Source organism: Clarias gariepinus, chromosome 23, assembly GCF_024256425.1.
Source record: "Clarias gariepinus isolate MV-2021 ecotype Netherlands chromosome 23, CGAR_prim_01v2, whole genome shotgun sequence".
In the NCBI taxonomy this organism is placed as follows: Eukaryota; Metazoa; Chordata; class Actinopteri; order Siluriformes; family Clariidae; genus Clarias; species Clarias gariepinus.
This window is the reverse complement of record NC_071122.1, coordinates 15,673,084-15,685,973: the sequence shown is the minus strand read 5'-3', so window position 1 is coordinate 15,685,973 and position 12,890 is coordinate 15,673,084. Positions and strand designations below refer to the sequence as shown.

At 37.2% G+C, this 12,890-nt stretch overlaps 1 protein-coding gene across 1 annotated transcript in view; it reads left to right on the top strand.

Annotated features, from left to right (window-relative positions):
- The first annotated feature begins 1,431 nt into the window (after window positions 1-1,431).
- Window positions 1,432-12,890, top strand: part of unm_sa1614 (un-named sa1614) — a 38,716-nt gene continuing 27,257 nt past the window's right edge. The window contains exons 1-6 of the mRNA XM_053484267.1: window positions 1,432-1,773; window positions 9,398-9,470; window positions 9,850-9,995; window positions 10,289-10,363; window positions 11,029-11,078; window positions 12,627-12,756. Coding sequence (XP_053340242.1) covers window positions 1,648-1,773; window positions 9,398-9,470; window positions 9,850-9,995; window positions 10,289-10,363; window positions 11,029-11,078; window positions 12,627-12,756 — 600 coding nt within the window. The 5' untranslated portion in view covers window positions 1,432-1,647. The remainder of the gene's footprint in view (window positions 1,774-9,397; window positions 9,471-9,849; window positions 9,996-10,288; window positions 10,364-11,028; window positions 11,079-12,626; window positions 12,757-12,890) is intronic.

Genomic DNA, 12,890 nt, shown 5'->3' with positions numbered 1-12,890 from the left:
CCAAATAGCTCTTACATAACATAGAGATGTGTTCGGGGTTATTTTCCTGTTGAAAAACAAATGATGGTCCTGCTAAGTGCAAACAAGATAATATGGCACGTTGCTGCATAATGCTGTGGTAGGCATGCTGCTTAAATGTTTCCCCTAATTTTGACTAAGTCATCAAAAGTGTCATCAGCAAAGCACTTCCACACCATCATACCTTCTCCTCCATGCTTCTCAGTGGGAACCACACATTCAGGATAATTTTGTTCACCCTCTCTACATCTAACGAAGACACTGCGGTTAGAGCAAAAGATCTCAAATTTGTACTCATCAGACCAAAGGACAGTTTTCCACTCATCTAACATGTATTTTTTGTGCTTCTTGGCCCGAGCAGGTCTCTTCTGCTTGTTGGCTCTAATCTGAGGTGCTGTAAATCATCAGTTTTTGAGACTGCCAATTTGAATAAACTTTTCCTCTGCAGCAGAGGTAGCTCTTGATCTTCCTTTCCTGCGACGGTCCTCATGAGAGACAGTTTCATCATAACATTTGTTGGTTTGATGTTCTGTCTGCTCCTGTGTCAGGATTCTGGGGACAATCTTGACAGCAACAGGTGGCATGTTCAAATTAAAGGTGGGGATTGCACTGACAATGGCAGAAATGTGCTGCCATCTGTTGGCATGTTACAAAATTAGACTTAAAACTTTTTGACGCTACTGTGTATTCCATTCTTCTATTAATCACTCTGACTCCAGTCTCCAGAAATCAAACAGAGGCTACCTGTTCATTTCATAAATTTAAATGGAAATGAAGTTTGTTTTTATACAAATGTTCGTATTTCTTATATTCCCAATTTGGTGGCACATTGGCTTAGTGGTTAGCATTGTCGCCTCGCACTTCCAGGGTCTGGGTTTGAATCCCGCCTTGGGGTCTGTGCACTTGGAGTTTGCATGTTCTCCCCATGCTTGGTGGGTTTCCTCAGGGGTCTCTGGTTTCCTCCCACAGTCCAAAAACATGCAGATTAGGCTAATCTGCATTCCCAAATTGCCTGTAGTGTGTGTGTGTGTGTGTGTGTCCTACCGGTTCCCTGCGACCCTGTATACAGGATAAAGCAGTATAGACGGTGAATGAGTAAGTGAGTATTCCCAGTTTTAAGTGAGGAAATGAACATGTAATTTAAGAATTGTTTCCTCAAGACTGGAGTCAGAGTGATTAATACAAGAAGGGAAGGAAATTTGAAATTTTGAGTAAGTTAGTTACACAACATTGTGATATACCCAATTAACTAGTCCGGATGTTGTTCCCAGTTAAGTGATAAACTCATTCTGTACAGGGTGCCGTTAACAGAACAGACGCTAGATTAAACGAGCGTTACGCTACGGAGCATGCGCAATGTCACTTTACTTAGCAGCGCGAGGAAGCCGCGCGTTTGCGAGCCTCATTGTCGCGGTCACGCGCCGCGCGCTCCCATCACCTCCGCCGCGTTACTACTGAACAGAGGGAAAGACTTCAGCGCTTCACGTTTTCCGCTTCTTTTAAAACAAACAAACACACTATGTTTTGTAGTAACCTGACACAAGCTACTTTTTCGTTCAGGTTTAAACCTTAAAAATATCTGTTTTTCAAAATTAATTCGCCAAAAAGAAAAAAAAAATACAAACAAAAATGCCTGAGTTGATATCAGTGGACGAGTTCATCGCGGAGACTTTAGAGGACTACAGCTCTCCAACAACCTCCTCCTTCATCACCAAAATGACCAGCTGTCGCAATTCCGTTAGCAGTATTGAAGAGGTAGGCTGTCACTGATCCCTACTGTACTGTAAATGTTCATCAGAGGTGTGGAGAGAGATAAAGTGCGCTTATCGTGTAGTCCTGCGTGATGCGGCCATGGGTTTAGTTCTGGCTCTAAAGCCCACCATAATAAACAGCAGTATATACAGTATAATACCTGCTTTTGGATTTCTTTTGTGCTTTAATTTCGTTTCACCACTAAACCCGCGGATGCGATCTAACCTGGAAACGCGCTCCCTTTAATTCTGACGCGGCTTCTCTGTTCCGCTTCAGGCAGCTCCGAGCTCTTTGTCCACTTTGTCTACTGCATTCCGTGTATATATTACTGTCTGTACATACATGTGGTATGTTTTTGGGATTCCCATGAACAGCCATCACCAAAGACACATGTATTCATTTCATCAGAAGACAATAGGGATGCGACAGAGGGAATTCTGCACGGCCTTTGTTATGAGCAGTGAATGTGCTCCTGGTAGATGTTATGCTGCCTGCTCTGTTACTGGAGAGATGTGCTGAACCTACTGTACATCTGTCTCTCACTCTGATAAATGCATGTTTAGGTTGTAGTGCGAAACATTGTTCTGCATATTTTGTGGATTTTTTACATTTCAGATTTGTTATGGAGCAGCATGTTGTCTTCCAGTTTTATTAGGTGTAAACAATTATTCCTTAAAGGACAAATATGTATCACATATTCTACTCACTCATATACTAATATTGAGTCGGTCCCTTTTTTGCCATCAAAACGCTAATAATCTAAGTGTTTTGACACTTGAACCAGCATTAACCTTTTTCTCAATTTGAGCTACGTTAGCTCTTCCATTGGATTGGACTACACGGACCAGCCTTCACTCCTCATGTGCATCAGTGAGTCTTGGCTGCCGGTTCCCCGGTTTTTCTTACTTGGATCACTTTTGGTACGTCCTGACCACTGCAGGCTGCAAACATCCCACAAGACCTGCAGTTTTGGAGTTGTTCTGACCCAGTTGTCTAGCCATCACAATTTGGCACTTCTCACAGTAGCTACATTTTCCATATCTTGTTAAAATGGCGACTGTAAGTGGGTGGGATATATTGTATTAGGCAGCATTCGAGCCCTTTTTTCCTGAAGTTGATGTGTTGGAAGCAGAAAAAATGGGCAAGCGTAAGGATTTGATACCTAGAGGACTGGGTCAGAGCAACTCCAAAGTTTTTTCCAAAGGAAGGAAAACTGGTGAACTGGCAACTGGGTCATGTGTGGCCAGGGCTTACTGATGCACATGGGGAGCAAAGTCTGGCCAGTGTAGTGTGATCCAATAGAAGACCTAATGTAAATCTAATCAAGGAAACGGTTATTGCTGGTTGTGATAGAGAGGTGTCAGAACACACAGCGCTTCACTGGTATGGTGGCAGAAGAGGAGACTTACTCAATATTAGGCCGGTGGTCATAATGTCATGGCTGATTGGTGTATTGTTTAGATCATTTATGTTGTGTAAGCTGTTGTGTGTATGTTTGTTCTGTTTTTATGTCCTGATTGATATAGGTAGACCATAAGTAGACCAATATATGATAATCAATTTAACAACACATTTTTGCCAAGTACAAAAAATAAAATAAAATACATCAACCAGGATTATAGTCTCAAGCCCCCCTCTTATAGATGTTTTCACCAGATTGCAAAATACATCCTATGTCTTGCCCAGGGCAATAAGCTTGGCGACTTCCTCAAATTCTAGCAGATATGTTAGATTATCAGGTAACCATGGCAATGACCTATAGGCTGTGAAAAGCATTGTGAACCGAACAGCGTAGCACATTACATGCTCAGTGATTTGAGCATCATCTGAGAGGACTGATCCCACTGGCTCTAGTGAACTCAGCACATTTATAGCCTGAGGGGTTTAATGGTACAAAGGAACATGTCTGCTTAGAAAATCTATAACTCTATATTGATTGCAGAACAGTGGCTCTAGTGCGTATCTTAAGGCTAGTCATTATTAGAGACAACTCTAATCTCAGACCAGATCACATGAGAAAAGTTGATTATATTAAATGGATTAGTGTTCATCAAGCCAAGGCTGGATACATTTAAGAAGCATGACTTACTGAAAGTAGTGCCATTTTATGGTTTCATTTTAATGTTGTTTAGAACAGCGATTTGATGCATTTTGTCACCACAGTATCATCTTTTATTGAAGGTTATCGTCAATCCTCTCTTTACATTTTCATCATCTAAGTCCTCCTTTAATAAGGAATATGAATAGAAGATGGATAAAAATGGATAATTTTAAGATGTCACATTAAAAATGAGCAAATAATAAGTGGAGTCTCATACACTTTTCTGATCATGTTTGAAACCACGTGAGTTCCACATGTTCTGTTTATAGAACCTGTAAGTTAAAATTCATATTGCTTATTAATATATAAAATCAAATATGTCAGGTGATAATATTTGTATTTTTTACAGTACTACTGTATGGATAATTTTAAACTGTCTTGAGTTTAGATCATTTGGGATTAGCAGAGGTACTGTGTGTGGGAATACATCGGAATGTTTAAATAATACACATCACATGCACCAAGTATGTATGCCTGCATGACTGATGCCATTCAGTATTAGTACAGACATACAACATAGACTATTATTATTATCAACTTCCCCATGCAAATGGAAATCCCCCAGGGTGTATTGGTGAGTCGCTCTCTACTTCCGCTACAGTGGACTGGCTCACTGCAATGAAACCGTAAACTCTTCCGTCGCCCTAAATGTGAATTTCTCTGCTGTCTGGTACACATGCTGTTCCCAAAAACAACTATCCGTGATTTATGAAATCATTCAGTCTCTGGATCTGTTGGTTCCAGTTTTGTAAATTGTGCTGAAAAACAAAAAAAATGCTGCACAGATGGAAGGCTGATGCTTTAATTATTACATACTTCCAGTAATACAGTTCCCTTTTGAACCATGTGCAAAAGCCTTTAAGTCATACTGTAGTTTTTGTTTATTTAATGAGAAAGCACAATCTTATGCTAAACCATTATGCTGTGGTAGGAGTATTATTTAATTTAATTTATTTTATTTACGACTCGTGCATACAGTATACAGTACATGTCATTTTTATAGTTTCAGTCAGATTAGATGAAAAAATGGAATTTTTGGTAAATATAAACAGACAATACTGTATACTTACTGTACATATAATACCATAAAAATACCTGAGTCAACGAAGCCCAGAGAATGCATAATACATACAAATGTCACACTGAAAGCTAGACTCTCTGGTTAGTTTGAGGAACAAAAGATTTAACTGTGCTGAGCCAAGTATTCTCTCTGACCATTGTGCGAAGTCAGGGAAATGTGAATTACACAAATGAATACAGGCAAATTCTGGAACCAGGCTTAAAAAAAAACGTGTCAATGAAAATTTACAGATACTTACAGGAACAAGCTAATAGAGAAAAGCTCAATGTAAACCTTAGTAATGTAACATTTAAAGCATCCCTGATTATAATAGACTAATATTATAGTTCATTATATTTTAATGGAAATGAAACATGAAAAAAAGGCCTAGGACTATGTCTTCAACTTTGCCCCAGGACATACACAGTGATGTGTGAATAGACATGAATATAAGTCACTAACCACTAACATTTCTTGTTGTTTTTAAGTTCTTATTATAAGACAGATGACTAACAAACTCTACCATATTGTGACCTTAAACCATTGCATGAACACTATGGGAAGAGACAGAAATGGTTTGCTTGCCATGAAAATCTCATTAGTCTCGATTTGCTTTCGTTAAAGTCTAAGCTATTTGCACAACAGTACTCTAGCGTAGCCTGCCAAAGTATCAGATAACAACCACGACTTGAATGACTTAATACAGTTAAATAATAGTTTCCAGTTACCATCTTATCCTAAAATGATTGCAACATAAGCCATTGTGTTTCTGGTTCAACTATGTGGAAGCTTTATTATAACAAAAAAATGAGAACTTGAATATTTCGCCCAATTTCTTCTATTTTGAGCATTATTATTAATTTTAGCATGTTATTCATCCATGCTCACAATTTAAGGCTTAGACTTCTCAGAATATCCTCAGATTTAACTAGTAAATTTTCTTGCAAACCAGGATTTTTCTGAACGTTTGATAGTAAAACTAAACAGTTTACCTAAATTTTCCCTTAGCAATACACCATTAAGCCATTTTTGCTTTTGTATTTTAAACGTGTGAACAAGTTTAATCTCACAGTCAATAAAACCCCTAAAAGGCTAATAATAGTGTAAATGTTTGAAATGTGCAGTGGAAAGACTGGTTTATTCTGATCTGTTTGCTTTTCCACCCTTTTAAAACCCAAGCTCGGGACTGAACCAGCAACCCTTGAACTTTGAGGCAGCAGTGCCTATAGTCTTTTGGCTTTACAATTGAACTGAAAAACAACAAACAAGTGATTTTAGATTCATCATGAATGAACTACCATAAATCTAATATGTCTTTGGTTTCCAAATAAACTTTCTGTGAAGAAAGTAAAAAATGTATTGATTATAATTACCCTCTATAAGCATATATGCAGTGGAATGATATATACCATCAGGTAAATGGTGTATAAAGGCTCTGTATACAGGGATACCTGATGTACATAAAGGACAGAGCAGTGTAGCATGTGTGACAAAAACTATGCACAAACTGAACGGATTGTGAACTGTTCTGAACAGTTGAACATCATTAAAAGCAAACAGGAAAAGTGTATACAGTATGTAAGCAAACAAAAAAATCTGGAAAAACAGCCCTCACTGGTATACACATTGTTTTTTCAATCAAATGAAGCCTGAACCATGGGCTGCTGGAAAGGAAATGTTTATTTTATGACCTATACAAATGGGCTTCAGATAACTTAGATAAAACTTATTAAATTAAAAGTTATAAAAGTTATGTTATACTCACAGAAATGAATAGTCAGTATAGTGCTACATATATGATTAAGTCAAAAGACACTGACATCAGCCGTCAGCACTTTAACACACTACGGATAATGCTGTTTATACTGAGAGGATGAGTGGCAGGAGGGAGATAACTGCAAACGGAAATTCCGTTCTCTTTAGGGTTGAAGTTACAGCTTAGTGGCTGAAAGTCATGAAGTCATCATGTACCTATGCTGTTGTTAAGATGCACTTAAATTCATTTAAATGCTTTCCACAATGATCTTGTACTTTTCAGCAATCTATTGTGGACAAAGCTATGCATTGCACTGCTCAATTCTGTTTTAAGCTAATACTTTTATATGAGCTTTTAACATTGTGCATTTAGTGGCTCATCTACTCAGTTATATAAATATGCAATATTACCCCCAACTCAGTTAAAGCAGATTAAAAAGTACTGTAGAAACAAAATCAGTCCCTAATGCCGTTAATCTTAACATTTTGATTATGCCTCATGCACAATAACAATGATGGAATTCTCAGCTGTTGTCTATAATGCTTTTACCATTTCCTCTGTGTGTTCTTATTTCATGCTCTAATTACTTGTTTGCACACATCAATGCTTTTCTTAACATCTGTTAGTTATAGCAATAATATGACTGTTACACAAATATTACAACATTATAGTTACTAAGCATAACCCATAGGAAGGCACGTTTGTTTTTGGTTTTTTTGTTTGTTGTTTTTTTTGCAACTTGCATGATTTGCTGAAACAGGAAATGTTTCTGCAAAGGTTTGTTCCAGGTGGTTATTCTTTGCTCAATAGGCTCACTGTAGTGCTAGGAACATTTCCTATGGAAGCCCTTTCCAGCATTTGAAAGGAAAATGACTACATTTAATGTCACGATTTCATTAAAGACTAAGCAAAATAAGATGTGGCCAAAAATCTGCTCAGATTATATCTGAATTTAGTGCTCGAATTCTTAAAGCTGTCACACATCATGCTAGCTCTCCTTGAGTCATATACTAAACACACTCACTGTGAATCCTATTTAAGGTGAGGAAATTTAAGTTAACCTCAAGCTTATCACAAAGCTTGGGACTCTTATATTAGAACAAGTCAACAGAGTGGAAGGCATTACCATAGATATTATCCTGTTTGGTTAAAATTTATATAGTTTTTATGTGAAAATGTGAGTTTATTTTGGTTATGATCAACTGCATCTTCTATAACGTTTGGAAAACTGGCAGTGTTACAAATTGCTGGTTTCAATTTCTTTGTTAGATGTGAGGAAAACTTTCTGAAATATTTGCAAAGACATACACTGCCTGGGAATAAAAAAGTCACCAAGCAGTAAAAACATTAAAATTTCTTGAAATTGGGTCAATGCATTATGAAAACCTGTAGTAACTGTAAAAATTCATGGAAGAAATATGGTTGGAAAAAGTGTTGCAGAATCGATGATAGAGCGCTCAGTTGTGTTTAATTATTAAAACAGGAGCATTTTCACATAAATGTTAATAAAAAAAAAAGGCTTTAATTTGCTAGAGAGCATCGACTTAAGAGCAATGGAAAAAGGTCATGTGGTCTGATTAGTCCGAGTAGACCCTGTTCTAGAGAGATGGCGTGTCAGGATAAGAAGGAAAGAGCAAGAAGGGATGCATCCATCATATGTACAGGTTTCTGGAGGCTATGTTAAGGTCTGCGGTTGCTTCAGTTGGCCAGATCTAGGCTCAGCAACGTTATGTGACACAAAAAGTCAGCTTACCACCTGAATGTTCAGGTTCTGAACATATTGTTGGACTCATATTGAAAGAATGTTTCTGTGAGCATAAGGAATCATTTTTACACATGAATTGACCGCTATATTGCTGTAGTCAAAGTTAAAGGCGGATAAATGAAATTTTAGGGTTTGCTAATGGCACATGCAGTTTGGCATATTTAGGTTTGTTTTGTACATAACATGCACTTTATTTGCACAGAATGCAAAAAAAAAACACTTGCAAACCACTTAGCACTGTACGAAAGTGTTTTCTTTGCTCCCAGAACACCCAATTTAACAGGTTTTTTTTTCCTGAATAGAATTTAGTGCAAGGTAATTAAGCAAAGTAAACACTAATATCTATGGATTAGGGGGTCCTTGAGGACCAGTTCTGGGAACCAATGATATAGAGGATGTGACTGTTCACAGAAATGATGATGATATTTTTGCACATTTTACTTGCTTGTGTTCTATTAGGTTCAATTGCAAGTTGTCTGACTTTGGCAAAGCTCTGATAATGTCCTTGATGTCCTCAATTATTGGCCCAGTTTTCTTGCAGTAGAGACAATGGTCAGTCCATTGAGCATTTCCTGGCTTACTGTCGAGCGCATCTAGTTCCATTTTTGCTGAATTACCAGCTCTCCTCCAGGCATAGTCAGCGTTAATGTGATTGACCATATGTTTTCGACTATTTCGAATATCAGAATATCTCAGAACTCTCTCAATAGTCAAAAATCATGCACAATAATTTGTTTCAGGTGTGTGCATGCGTGCACGTGTGTTGGTCAGGTGACTTAATGCAAATGTGATAATAAAGAGTTCTAACATACTGTATAGTCTTCCTGTTTTCAGAGGTTTTGAGGCATGAATTAATGTGCCCTTAAACACATGATCTATTATCCATGTTTGAAAGATGAACACTGATGAACAACCTATTTCAGTAAAATTCCATTTGCTTTGTAGGCTTTGGACTGTGATCGTACAGTATTGCAGAAAATGAAGAAGGCTTCCAAAGGCAAGCATGTCTCAGGTCAAGGTAACGTCGCCTGTGTTCTAAAATGACACGAGTTTATACTTGATTTAAAATAGCTGTGTGTATAGAAAAAAAAATTTCTTAGGCAGAGGAGAACCAATAGTCATCAAAACTACTGGGATAAGATAACATGCCCAGACAGGAATCTGTTGGTTTAGAGAAAATGTCATTACTGCTTGCTGTGTGTAGCGTATCTTTGTGAAAACTGCACTAACCATAGACAAAGTCATACCAACAGATTTTCACAATCTTTAGCATGATTGCACTACTGTATGGTAATGTTTCCAACATTTCTTAAACAAAAATAATTTGAAATGTTTAAATGCTTTACTTTGCCATTTTATCTTCCATGTTTTTAATTTCAATGTTTTTCCCCCTTAAGAACACATATCACAGTTGGAGCTGTATATCAACTCCATGGAGAAGTTAGCTGTCAATTTTCGCAACAACGGAGAGCAGGAAGTGGCCTCTGCCTTTATTAAGTTCGCGGAATTCTCCAAAGAGCTTCTGACACCAATGAAGAACTTGGTTAGTCATTGAGAGAGAAAACACCCTCTGGCCAGCACGGTGCCCACACTGATGTAGTTATTGTGTGAATTGAAATGATAAAACTCCATTTTTAAAACTGCAAACAATGAAGTTCTCAGTTTACAGTTACAGTATTAAACTATAGCTCACAGGTTTGAATTTAAGCCTTTTGTCCAAAGAAAGATAATGCTGTTTATCATATACTGTATTTTTTTTAATTAAGCTCTGCTTTCTGTAAGACTTTGGTTGGTTGAGACTTGTGCCACAATGATTGTGTGCATTTCCTCCCGTAGTTAAAGAGCATGCTCCACAATATCAACTTTTTCCTGGACTCATTGGTGAAAGGGGATTTGAAAGAGGTCAAAGGGGTATGTTTAAAAAGTCACATGTGGTGTCTCTGAAATGCTGTATCTGTTCTTGTATTTGTTCTTGGGAAAGTACTGCTTAAAGGTTATTTCAGAGCTATGCTTCTGTGTTTCTGTTTTGTATTTTTGACATAACATCAACTACTAGATGATCCTAAGATGCTGATTAAAAATTGATCTATATAGGAAAATAAAGGACAGGAAATGGATCTGTTTCTTCCCCTACAAATATATCTATATAGACTGATAGAACAGACACTAAAACATCTGTTTTCATAAAAAAAACTGTTGCTCGTACTAAGCATACATTAGCATACGTAGTAGTTTATGATTATATAGTCTATACATACATAACTCATTATCTGGTGCCACCTAGAAGACGAGCAGCTGCCATTTAATTCTTGTTCCTCTCAAGGTTTCTTTATCATGTCATCTCCTGGGAGATTTTCCTTACCACTCTCACCTACAGTGGCAAACTCATTTTTAATCTAAATTGAATTCTATTTCTAGATTTTTTTAAGCTACTTTTGTGATCCTGTCTCTAATTAAAAGCGCTATACAAATAGAATAGAATCGAAGAGGATTGGATTAAAATCCCTCAAGTTTATTGGAGCTTTTCTTGTTCTATCATTAAATGAAAAACATTTCTAAAACTTCTTTTCCCCTAGGATCTAAAGAAGCCATTTGACAAGGCATGGAGGGATTATGAGAATAAATTGTGAGTACTCATAGCTTTGCTATATTAAATTATCAGGTTCTGAGATACTGACAACATAAATGAAATTTATACACACAGCTCTGCCATGACATTACAACACAAAAAATCATGCTTAGTATGATATTTAGGCAGCTCTGGCCCCTTGAGGCATGACTCCACAAGGGATGTGGTGTGATTTCTGCCAGTTGGCACTGGGTCCTTTGGGTGCTGTAAGATTTATATGATTGGACTTGTTTGTCCATCTCATCCCAAATTTCTATTTACCAGATTTATTGCTACTGTATATAATTTTACTGGGATATTGTTGATAATCAATGTTGATGTGTTCATGTTAACGGATAGGGGTAGCTTGGTGGTTAAGGTATTGGACTATGGTTTGGAAGGTCCCGGGTTCAAACCCCATGACTACCAAGTTGCTTTTGTTGGGCCCTTGAACAAAGCTCTTAACCCTCAACTGTATAATGAGAAAACATTTTTTAAGTTGCTCTGGATAAGGGCTTAATATTATGTGTCGTAAATCTTATGGCTGATCGGTCAATATAATCTTCTATACATATAATAAAACTGTAAAGTTGGTGTGTCTGTACATTGAAGATATTTGCGAAAAAAGAATTTGGGTGGAGGTAAGATGAGTAATAGCACAGATCAAGACGGTTTTTGTGCATGTGCATGCATCAATTAAAAACTACTGACCGAATTTTAATGGTGTTTTCACAGGTGTATTTAGTCTTTCTGAGGTAACATGTAGGGTTTGTTTCATTGCAATGCCTATGAATTAAAAAAAGAGAAAAATAAAAATGCTTCCTTCCTTTATGAGCAATAACGGGCTGTTTCAGCGTGAACAGTGTTTTCAAGTACGGAGTATGTCACACAGCAACTGCCAAGAGCTAGACTAACAAAAAGAAGTGCTAATTTAAAACCTTTTAGTGACCATTTGTATGTGTTTTTGTTGCCAGTTTAGCAGGTTAAAAATGCACGTGCAATTTAACACAGGTGCTTCATTAACATACGTGGCAGGTGCAGTATAATGTAACTGCTTTGTGTAAGTCTTATAACGGTCAGGAGTGTTCTTTAATGTCCGTAAGCACCTGACATTGATAAATCATTTGTCTTTTTTAATTAAAAAGAAAAAAACAGAAATTGGTTAAAAAATTTGTGGGTAAGCTGTGCAATAAATTTGTTTTATGCGTCTTTCCTCTCATACATACTGTACATTGTGTATTTGCTCATGTGTTGTTGTTATTGTTGACTGGAGTTCCTGGTTTAGTTTCTTTAAGGTCTGTCATCTAGTCCTGTGATCTGATCACTCACTTCCCACATCACTGTCATAAGTTAAAAAATACTTTAAAAAGGAAACTTCAAAATTCCCACTGACTGTACTTCCCCTTGAAACCTTGCTTTTCTTAAAAAGTCAGTTTGTGTTTTTCGTTGAATTATGCTAAGAATAAAAATAATTATAAATGGCCTTTGTGGTATGATATTAAGTAAAATGTGTTCAACTCTCAGAATAACTCTAAGCTAAACTGCATGAAACCTGTGTCTTTTAAGCAATAAGATAGAGAAAGAGAAAAGGGAGCTGGCAAAACAGTATGGCATGGTGAGGACAGAGGTAAGCGGTGGAGAGATTGCTGAGGATCTAGAGAAAGAACGAAGAATGTTTCAGCTACAGATGTGTGAGGTGAGATCTCTCTCTATCTCTCTCTCACGCACACACACACACACACACACACACGCACACACACATTCTAAAGAGCCAGTGTTATGCCTTTATAAAAGTAATTGATGTAACTGTATCAGTTTTCTCTTACATAC